This window comes from Brassica oleracea, chromosome C2, assembly GCF_000695525.1.
Source record: "Brassica oleracea var. oleracea cultivar TO1000 chromosome C2, BOL, whole genome shotgun sequence".
In the NCBI taxonomy this organism is placed as follows: Eukaryota; Viridiplantae; Streptophyta; class Magnoliopsida; order Brassicales; family Brassicaceae; genus Brassica; species Brassica oleracea.
The window spans coordinates 12,007,601-12,018,407 of NC_027749.1; the positions used below are offsets into that span (position 1 = coordinate 12,007,601).

Genomic DNA, 10,807 nt, shown 5'->3' on the forward strand with positions numbered 1-10,807 from the left:
GGGGGGGGGGGGGGAGGGGGCACAAGAAGGAAAAAACCGGTCGCAGAAAGCCCAGATTAAGGATCGACTATTGTTGGGGTGTTGGACTTTTCGCGGGCTCCACTGACACGTGGCGGCCCGCGGTTGGTGCATTTTTTTAATTTTTTTTTAACCAAGAAAAAAAAATTAAAAAAAAAAATTTAAGAAACCCATTAAGGGTTTTATGGGATAATCATTGTCTTAGTTTTCCGTAGAATTGTAAGGGCATCATTAACCCCGGTCTCTTAGTCGGATTTTTAACTCATGATTTGACATTTTTTTTTTGTTTTTTTTACATTTTTCGGATAAGAGACGGTTTTTATATCTCTTATTTAAGAGACGGTTCTTAACTTTTCTTAGTTAAAATCTAAAAAATGGTAAGAACCGTTTCTTAGTCAAAGAAAGCTAAGAGACTGAGGTTAATGATCAGCTTACTTGGTGAACAATGTTTTCATAAGTATATGTCTACGAGAGTAATAGAAACCTTTATTTAAAAACTAAAAGGTAACTGTGACATGACATCTAAAGAAATTTGGATGCATACACGAGTTGCTCTATCTTTCCTTAACGTAAAAGGCACGACTACATAAAGACACAGAAAGCCTCCATGAAATATTGAAATGATTGAGATGCTCCCCACGGCTTTTATTTCCTTCTTTTTCTCTCTACAAATTAAAACTTTCTTCTCTTAAAAGGCCAATTATATATTTGATTCTTCATGTCGTCTATGACATTAACACATTTAGACAGTTTTTCTACTCTGCTTATCCAGTAGTAGTCTTTTATTACAACTCACAGACCAACCGGGCCTCGTGGTCTGGTGGTAAAAGAACCTCAGCTGAGATGTCTGCCATCACGAATTCGAACCCCGGCCACAGCGGATTTAATATGGTTTCCGTTTGGTTTTCAGGACCTTCTTCGCCAGTTCCGATTGGATGCGGTAGGATAGTCGGACTAAGTGAGAAATCCGGATACCTGAATTATTAAAAAAAAAAACTCACAGACTGTGGTCTGCTAGTTTTTAATTTGAATGATGATACAGATTTATAACACTAAAACTTTGGTTAGTCTCCAATCTTTCACATAATAACCAAAAATATATATGAAACTTAAGCTAAGAAATAAGTAAGGGATATTGTTCAATACATTCCTCTAGTTTGATGCTCTTTTTATTTATATAATAAAAGATGTCCAACTATTATAAAATAAATGTGGAAAAGCTGCTTTTGTGGAAGGAAAACAACTAAGCTTTTCATAGGATGAAAGTTTATAAAGCAATTTGAGGTGTTGATTCTTGTACTCGTACTAGTTTTATAGTATATAAATTTAAAATAAGAAAATAATACGTGGCGCCTGTTTCATGCAAATACTACAAACTGATTGGGCAAAAAAAATACTGCAAACCGAGCAGGATAAGCATATAACGGTTTATTCCAAGGAAAGGATCTTCGACGCCGTCATTCACATACTATAAATAAGTAACATGAGAACATGTTTATTGCCGGTCTTTTAAGGTGAATCTCTTATCGTAATAAGATATAGTCTCTTATTTAAGAGATGTTTCTTAGTTTTTTAGTTAAAACCTAAGAGATCGTATCTTATATTACGTTAAGAGATCCAACTTAAAGACTTACGATAATTATGCTCTTAGGCATGCTCTTCTTATGTGTATATTCATGTGAATAAGAATATTTAATAAAGAGTTCTTATTTTATTAAATTAAAAAAATATATTGTTTACAATATTGCCATGGAAGTTTGGACCAGATTTCTATAAGATTTCAAGGCGCTTTTTACCGGTTGTAGAGCTAAAGTCTAAATCACATTATTATTGTAGTGTACTGTAATTTTTCTTTTTCTCTAAAGAAAGACTAAAACAAAGACATTTTAAAGATAACAAGTCAAATAAAAATAGATTTTATACTTGCTGTACAGCTTAGCTAGGTCTTTTGGATTTATTATATCTGTTTCTTATTTTTTCACGAGGTTTTTTCTTTTAACTTTGCATGATCTCACAAATTTTACCATTCATATATCCCAAAAAGAAGAAAAAAGTTACCATGCACTCACCCAAGTGTGCAAGAAAAAGAAAACGTTTTAAAGTCACACAATGTGTTAGTGTGTTACCTTCATTGATAATTTGCTTGTTTGCCTTAACTAGTCCAGCATGTTTAATAATATAAGTAACTAAAACGTTCACACAAATTATATTAAAAAGGAAAAAGAAAACACAGTCCATTCATCTGTTAGTCCAAAGGTTAATCTTTTCACACCATCACAGGTCACAAGTAACCTCTCAAGTCATAAAAGCATTTTAAAGACAAAGATAATTGCCGCTTAAGTGCTATAGCTTTCTGTTCGACCCAAAAAAAAAAGTGCTATAGCTTTCTATTCCATTACTTCTCCCTTTATTTAACACCTTCACCTCCTCTCTTTCTTAATTCTATCCCTCTCTCCCTCATAAAATGTCTAAAATATCTGAAACTTCTCCAAAACATTGCGCCAAGAAAGGAGGGATTAACATCAACAACCGTCGCAAGAAACTATTCTTCACGTTCTCTACTTTCTTCAGTGGCCTTCTCCTCATCATCTTCCTCATCTGGCTCATCCTCCATCCCGCGAAACCCGAGTTCTCCCTCACGGAAGCCGATATCTACACCCTCAATGTCTCCTCCTCCACCACTCATCCCCTCAACTCCTCAATCCAGCTCACTATCTTCTCCAAAAACCCTAACAAAAAAGTAGGAATATACTACGACAAGCTACTCGTATACGCAGCATATAGAGGACAACAAATAACATCAGAGGCTTCTCTACCGCCTTTCTATCAATCTCACGAGGAAATCAATCTTTTAACAGCGTTTCTCCAAGGGACTGAGCTTCCGGTTGCTCAGTCCTTTGGTTATCAAATGGTTCGTGATCGGTCAGCCGGTAGAGTAATCATCGGTATGAAGATGGACGGGAAGCTAAGGTGGAAGATTGGGACATTTGTCTCTGGCGCATACCGGTTTAATGTGAATTGTGTTGCACTAGTGGCTTTTGGACCGAACATGACCACTTCTCCATTAGGTTCAATACAGGGGACTCGTTGCTCAACAGATATATGAGACATATATTGAATAATCAACCATAGATATATACTATAGTTTCTTTCACTGTATTTTTGTGCTGGTCATTAGTACTACTTGTAAAGATATATTAAACTGTTTATCTATAATTATATAAACTATACTCTTTTGATGCATGCTAACAAAAACATAGCACATCTTTTGTTGCAATGTATTTGCCCAATTGACCAAGCAATTCACCTGATTAATTTCCCCCACTTTTCTTCAATAATGCATGGTGGTTGTATCTTTTTCAAGCTTGACGCATACAGTTTTCAGATGGTTGGGTCCATATATTGTGTGTGCTTCTTGAAATCATTTACCCTTCTTTTTAAATATATTGACTCTACTTTCCCGAAGAATCTAATAAAGTGCTTTTCCCTCTTCTAGTCTTATATTATTTTCAACAGATACGAGCGGCGCAAAAGATTCATGGAACCAAAGCATATTGCAGTTTAAGGAAGGCGTTCTTGCAAGAATAGATTCTTTTATGCTCTTAAACTAGTCTTTTTATGGCATAAATGATACTATGTTTCAGCTAAAACAGAGGAGAAACAATTCTGTAGATGCATAATAAATAAATTTTACCAATATAAAGTCAGAAAAATTAAACCAAATTGACTATGATAATGTAACAGAACAAGAAGCTCTATATATCTCATGATTGAGATTGCGTTTAATACGGATAGGTGCTAAACCAAGGGTAATGTTGGTAATACTGCTGATAATACTGCCAATAATACTGGTTCCTGAATATGGAAAAACCATAAACTTATATTAGTTTCATGCAAAAAAGTACACACAAATTCTTGAAATAATGATCAATTTTGGTTGTTAAAAGAAATATTTTGACAGATGAAGAAGAATGAGCAAATACCAGTAGGGTAATACACAAATAGCTAGACCTGCGGTTACGAGAACAACTATTATAACGTGAAAGTATCGCTGCAAACAATTAATCAAATTGGGGAAAATTGAGACTAAACCGTTTTTGTTTGATTGATTATTGTGAACCCTAGCACCAAGATAAGCAAGTTTGCAATTGGTCTTTCGTCCGTCTATAGTCGGATTCGGATCCTCGCAAGCTCTATTTGCAGATTCAGCTTCTTTAAACGTGATCTGAGAATATTAACTCAAACTCATGATTAAAGAATAATTTCTACCAGTAATTACTCTACATGTTACATAATGTTTTGATACTTACAAATCCGAAACCCTTTGATCGTTTGGTTGCTCTATCACAAACAACATTTGCATAAACAATTTCTCCAAATTGTTCAAAGTAATTCCGAAGGCTTTCAGTTTTTGTGATCCAAGGCAAACCCGCAACATATATCTTTGTCTCTATATCGTTTGGTAGAGACATGGCTAGAAAAATTAGTGGAGAGTCGTAGAAGAGATTAGAGAATGTGATAAGTTTTTGTAACACAAATCTCTTTATAAGAAGAAGATATAGGCAAAAATAATGATGTGGATAAGCATGTATGAAGAGATAGCAACATATCGTTCAATTACATGTATACCATACTATAAAATATATAAATATTGAAAAACTAAATTGAATAAGTTTTAAAAGTTTTTTTGTTGCTAAAATATATAACCTTGTTAAGTTAACCAAAAGTCTGAATTTCAAAACAATATAATAGACTTTTGGGATTTATATAGATAAGATGAAGATATATCATGATTATATCTTATTCTGACAGTTAGACAAATAAAACTTAATTTGATAATATAATAATCATAGAATTCTCGATATTAAATTCTTAATTTTATCCTTTTATTCTTTATTCAATAATATGGTAAATTCTAATTAAAAATAGCATTGACCGATTAAAGTCCATCTTTATTTTGGGATTAAACGTTAAAGAAAGTAATTAAAAGTAACTGCTTCTTAACAGTTTACAAGTGCAAGATTTAAATAAGAAAGAGGCAAACGAAGACAAAAAAAAAAACAAAGCCGTCAACCAGTCACTTTCTTCACCACTCTAGACTGCTATTGAAATCATATACTCTCAAGATCCAAATATAAAGACTCACTTTATTATAGCTTAAACTCAACTAAAAGCTTTTTCTCTAAACTCACAAGTCACAAGTTATGCCACAAGATTGACATCTCCTTATATAACTCATATAAACTCATAAACTCATTAGGAAACATATCTTATGGATAACTATCAATATTCCTAAACTCATTAGGATAGCTTATAAACCAAGCTATGTTCAAGCTAAGTCAACATTCTCCCCCTTAAGCTTGAACTCACCATCCTTCACATCTTGAACTCCAATGAGATCCCTCATCTCTTTGAACTCGATCCTACCAAGTGCTTTAGTCTGAATATCAACTTTCTGGACTCTACCAGCCACAATCCACCCTACCAAGTGCTTTAGTTAGAATATCAGCTTTCTGGACTCTACCAGCCACAAATTCCAAGTCCACCAATCCATCTTCTACACACTCTCTTATGAAATGAAACCTTGTGTGAATATGCTTGCTCCTCCCGTGAAACACCGGATTCTTAGAGAGCGCGATCGCAGATTTATTGTCAATACGAATGACTGCTTTCTGAGCTCCTCTGTTCATGATCTCTTCAAGTAGTTCTTGTAGCCACAAGGCATGTTTAGTTGTCTCCGTCGCCGCCATGAACTCTGCTTCACAAGAGGATAATGCAACAACCTCTTGCTTTTGAGAACACCAGGTAACAGGGCACTCATCCAAATAAAAAACGTGTCCAATCGTGCTTCTACCATCATCAGGGTCTGCATTGTAACTACTATCGCTGTAGCCAATGATTCCTTTCTTGTTTCCACGCTTGAAGTGCAGCCCGAGTGAACAAGTGTCGCGGAGATAACGTAGAACTTATTTTAGCGCGGCTCCGTGTGAAGTCTTGGGGTCGTGCATATACCGGCTTAGGACTCCCACAGACTGTGCAAGATCAGGCCTAGTATGTATCAGATAACGAAGGCAGCCGATGTTTCTTCTGAACTCCTTTTCGTTGACTCCTTCTTCTTCATCGGCTTTTGACAACTTGAGCCCTTGATCCATAGGAACATGAACAGCATTGCATCCCCACATTCCTGCTTCCTCCAAGATTCTTGTCGCATATCTCTCTTGATTCAAGAAGATACCTTCTGTAGTTTGGATCACTTCGATCCCAAGATAGTACGTAAGCTTCCCCAAGTCACTCATTTCAAATTTCATCGCCATCTCCCTCTTGAACTCTTGAATAACGTCTAGATTAGTACCTGTAACGAGCAGGTCGTCAACATATACTGCAACCAACAAAAGACAATCCTTCGCTTGCTTTCTAAAGAGAGACGGTTCTTTAGAACACTTCACGAAACTAAGCTCCTTAAGTATTGACTTCAACTTAATGTTTCAGGCTCTTGGCGCTTGCCGGAGTCCATAGAGAGCCTTGTGTAACCTATAAACCTTGTTCTCACTCCCTTTAACCTTGAATCCCTCAGGCTGCGAGACATATACTTCTTCTAATAGATCTCCATCTAGAAACGCGGTTTTTACATCTAGATGATGTATTTCCCACCCGTTTGATGCTGCCAACGCTATAATAACTCGAACCGTTTCTATCCTTGCCACAGGAGCAAAGACTTCCTCAAAGTCTATGCCGTGACGCTGTACGTAGCCTTTAGCTACGAGCCTTGCCTTATACTTCTTTATGGTTCCATCTGCATTCCGTTTGATTTTGAAAACCCATTTTAAACCCATCGCCTTGCAACCATCAGGGAGATCGACAAGAGTCCATGTTTTGTTTTTTCTTATCGAAGAGAGTTCGTCTTCGCATGCCTCTCTCCAGACTCTCTCGACTTTTGCTTCGTTCCAATCCCATGGCTCCTCATTGACAAGCAAAAGAATATGTTCTGTCTCAAGCTCTTCGAGGAACAGAACATAGTCATCCAAGTAACTCGGACGTGTTGTTTCCCTAGTTGATATTCTCAGAGAAGGTTGTTCTTCTGTTGGCTCGTCATCTTCATCGCTATAGGTTTCCTCTTTAATAATAAAATCATCGTTAGCTGAATCCTTGATTGCTTCATCATCGTTAGCGGCTTCTTCAGTCGCAATTCTTTCATTCTCACCATCAAGACTCGGGTATGTGATCAAACTCTGATCTCCTGTTGCTTCCTTTCCTTTTGTTTCCCATTCCCAGCTCCTGAGTTCATCGAAAACAACATCCCTACTGACGACCGCTCTGCGCACCTTTGGGTCAAATAAGCGATAAGCTTTTGTTCCTGGTTCAACACCAAGATGCACCAACACTCGAGATCTATCGTCTAGTTTCTTTAGATGAGGAGCTTCAGTTTTTGCGTAGCAGACACAACCGAAAACACGTAAGTGACCCACGTTTGGCTTCTTCTTCTTAAGACTCTCGTATGGAGTCTGTGTTTTCAAGGTTCTTGTTGCTACCCGGTTGATCAAGTATGTTGAATGTCTGACTACCTCACCCCACAACCAATTTGGCACTTTCATATGCTTCATAATGCTTCTTGTCATCTCCATTAATGTCCTATTACGTCTCTCTACGACTCCGTTCTGTTGTGGTGAGTACGGAGCTGTTAGATGTCGCTGTATCCCTTGACTCTTGCAATAGGCTTGGAACTCGAGAGACGTAAATTCACCACCTCGATCTGTTCGGAAGGTTTTGATTCTTTCTCCAGTTTCTTGCTCGACAAGATTCTTAAATGCTGAATTTGACAAATGCCTCGCTTTTTTCTTTCATTAGGATGTAGTTGTATCTCTCTATGTGTTATTACTGATGATTGACTTTGACTCGCTTGCAGTTTGACAACTTGTATGGATGTCGTCACTCACTCCCTGACGGTCTCATGAGAGCCACCGATGTCATGATCGCCGGAAAGGTCGCTGTTATCTGCGGTTACGGTGATGTCGGAAAGGGTTGTGCTGCTGCCATGAAAACCGCTGGTGCACGTGTGATCGTGACTGAGATCGATCCAATCTGTGCCCTTCAGGCTCTCATGGAAGGCCTTCAAGTTCTAACCCTTGAGGACGTCGTCTCTGAAGCTGACATCTTTTGCACCACCACTGGAAACAAAGACATCATCATGGTCGACCACATGAGGAAGATGAAGAACAACGCCATCGTCTGCAACATTGGTCACTTTGACAATGAAATCGACATGCAAGGGCTTGAGACTTACCCTGGTGTGAAACGCATCACCATCAAGCCACAGACTGATAGGTGGGTGTTCCCTGACACCAAATCAGGAATCATTGTGTTAGCCGAGGGTCGTCTGATGAACTTGGGATGTGCCACTGGACACCCGAGTTTCGTGATGTCTTGCTCGTTCACCAACCAGGTGATTGCACAGCTTGAGCTCTGGAACGAGAAGTCAAGTGGGAAGTATGAGAAGAAGGTATATGTTTTGCCTAAACACTTGGATGAGAAGGTTGCTGCACTTCACTTGGGCAAGCTAGGTGCTAGACTCACCAAGCTCACCAAGGACCAATCTGACTACGTTAGCATACCCGTTGAAGGTCCCTACAAGCCTGTTAGCTACAGGTACTGAGAAGAAAAAAAAGGATCAAGCTATGGTTCTTCGTATGGTTTTATGATTTTACCATTTGGTTATAATCCAAATGACAATTGTTTGAGTTGGTTCGGGTCTGGTGGTTGGGGAAATATGAGATATTGGTCTTCTTATGAAGTTGATCAAATATTGGCATCAATAAGGGGTTGTTGTTCTTTGGTTTTGAGAGGCTGTTTTATGTTTTGTTTTGTTTTTCCTTTTTAATTTTATATAATCTCAAGATAATTAAATTATGTTTTACACTATGGTTAGGCTTATTTTTGATTGTTTATAGTTTTTTTAAAATGATTCAAGAGTTATCAAAATCTCATAAAACTATTGAAAACTTTTAAACATCATCCAAAAAGACATCCATAATTATAAACTCAAGACTCAGCTGAAACTCTATTAGTTTGATGGAGAGAACCTAATTCTTGAACTTGCAAGAACGACCAAACCAAGCTTTCTAATTCAAAGATAGAAACAAGTTATTTTGCAGCATATGTATTCATCTCAATTGCTAGTCGTCTCCAGTCAACAAAGGTCTCAATTCAATCTAGAAATCTAATTCTCCCATAAGAACCATTTTAATTATTCACAAACAGAAATTTCTGACTTTGGTCCATGAATCCCTAAAACAAGCTTTAAGAACTTCAACTTTATCGATCTTCCATCTATCAATCCACTTAACAATTCTAGTCAGTTATTTCACCATTGATTACATAAAAACTATATAATCCTTCTGTTGTAAACAACAACATTACAAAAGAGATACTGTTGAACTTGCCTTGCTCATCCTTAGAGAGACCATATCAAACTCATAATCAAGAACCGCATTTTAAAGGTAAGCGGAAAAAAATGTTTTCAGGTCTTGGTGTCGCTAGTGTCTCTAGCACACCTTGTAATGACGTTGCATCCTCGGCTGTAAGAATTGGCTTGTCCTGAGCGACAAGCGTAGTAGGAAGCACCAGGTTTCTGACAAGGAACCATGTCTCTCTTTAGCGTTCCGTAGCTTATGTACTGTTTCCGCATCATCATTACTCTCCGGCTTATCTCCGATGGCATCATCTCCTCTCCTTCTTCCCCGATTACGCCGTTCCGGTCGAGCATTGCGTCGACTTCTTTAGTGACCGACGAAACTGTAGCCTCGACGGCGATCGAGAGATGGGTCTGAAGGAAAAGTACGGATAAGTAAACGAGAGCTAAGGATCTCGACATGTCGGTGTGGGAAAGTTTTGGTAGATGTGGTGATCGCTGCGTTACAACTCCCAAGTAGCTAGCTCTTGTGGTTAAACCGGTCGGTTGAGATATAGGTAGCATCTAAGTCTGAACTCTGAACTGTAACGTCAAGTATTTAATTAATCAAATATACACACATATATATATTATATTATTTCAGTGGAATTCTCTCCAATTTTCTTAGTTATTGTGGTCCACTAACAAACACTTCGTTCCCTGTGTTGAATTCATGATTAATTTGTTGTTTTCCTTTTCAACTATAATATAAATATTTGTTTAATATCCTAAACTTTCTTTTTAGATCGTTATAGAAGAGAACATTTATTAAAACAAGATGTTTATGCAGTGAGATTATTAAAATAACCCAATAGTTCAGTTTTTTTTTTTAAATTCGTATGGAACAAAAATATACTAATAATCTAGAGGGTTACTTATTATGATTAATATGTGGGGCTTTGAGTAAAGAGATAATTAAGGCGTTGGTGTTATTGCCACCTAACAAGTTCAACAACCCAACTATATCTTGATGAGCTGTTTTCATTGACCCACATGCTCAGCTTTATGTTTCGCTTCACACCAAAGCATCAGTTGATTCACTTCATTGTTTAAAACAAAAGATAAAAAATCATAATAATGCAATATCATCAACTTTGAAAGTTACCATTTTCAGCAGGGCTTTTTCATTGGCATATTTTTCTTTGTGAATGAATCTTTGGTATCTTAATAGGAAAATAAAGTAAATCACAGAATCATTTGCTCGGATAAGAAGGAATGAGAGACGGAAGAAATGTTTGTTTTTCCTCTTGCTAGCAAAAGTAAATAAATACTATAGTGTCAAAGCTTTGGGCTTTTTGTATGCTGAAAACTGATAATTTATATATATATATATATATATATATA

General features: G+C 37.1%; 4 protein-coding genes across 5 annotated transcripts; 2 read left to right on the forward strand and 2 right to left on the reverse strand.

Moving 5' to 3' along the window:
• The first annotated feature begins 2,341 nt into the window (after positions 1 to 2,341).
• Positions 2,342 to 3,267, forward strand: LOC106323035 (protein YLS9-like). The gene has a single exon (XM_013761196.1). The coding sequence runs from the start codon at positions 2,483 to 2,485 to the stop codon at positions 3,122 to 3,124; it is 642 nt and encodes a 213-aa protein (XP_013616650.1). The 5' UTR covers positions 2,342 to 2,482; the 3' UTR covers positions 3,125 to 3,267.
• A 424-nt stretch (positions 3,268 to 3,691) lies between these two features.
• Positions 3,692 to 4,567, reverse strand: LOC106323036 (RNA-binding protein 38). 2 transcript variants are annotated; one of them, XM_013761199.1, is made up of 4 exons: positions 4,329 to 4,564; positions 4,111 to 4,243; positions 4,002 to 4,029; positions 3,692 to 3,873 (listed from the first exon to the last, which is right to left on the reverse strand). In XM_013761199.1, the coding sequence occupies exons 1-4, from the start codon at positions 4,488 to 4,490 to the stop codon at positions 3,801 to 3,803; spliced, it is 396 nt and encodes a 131-aa protein (XP_013616653.1). In that variant the 5' UTR covers positions 4,491 to 4,564; the 3' UTR covers positions 3,692 to 3,800. The 2 variants fall into 2 exon arrangements, with proteins under 2 accessions (XP_013616653.1, XP_013616652.1); XM_013761198.1 differs by having other exon boundaries at positions 4,002 to 4,243; positions 4,329 to 4,567.
• A 3,333-nt stretch (positions 4,568 to 7,900) lies between these two features.
• On the forward strand, positions 7,901 to 8,934 carry LOC106323462 (adenosylhomocysteinase 2-like; the record flags this gene model as incomplete). Its single annotated transcript, XM_013761581.1, has 1 exon — positions 7,901 to 8,934. A coding segment is annotated over one exon (768 nt), but the record flags the coding sequence as incomplete, so codon positions are not given.
• Positions 8,935 to 9,311: 377 nt separating this feature from the next.
• Positions 9,312 to 10,026, reverse strand: LOC106327676 (protein RALF-like 24). Its single transcript, XM_013765898.1, has one exon. The coding sequence runs from the start codon at positions 9,986 to 9,988 to the stop codon at positions 9,533 to 9,535; it is 456 nt and encodes a 151-aa protein (XP_013621352.1). The 5' UTR covers positions 9,989 to 10,026; the 3' UTR covers positions 9,312 to 9,532.
• Between the last annotated feature and the right edge of the window lie 781 nt (positions 10,027 to 10,807).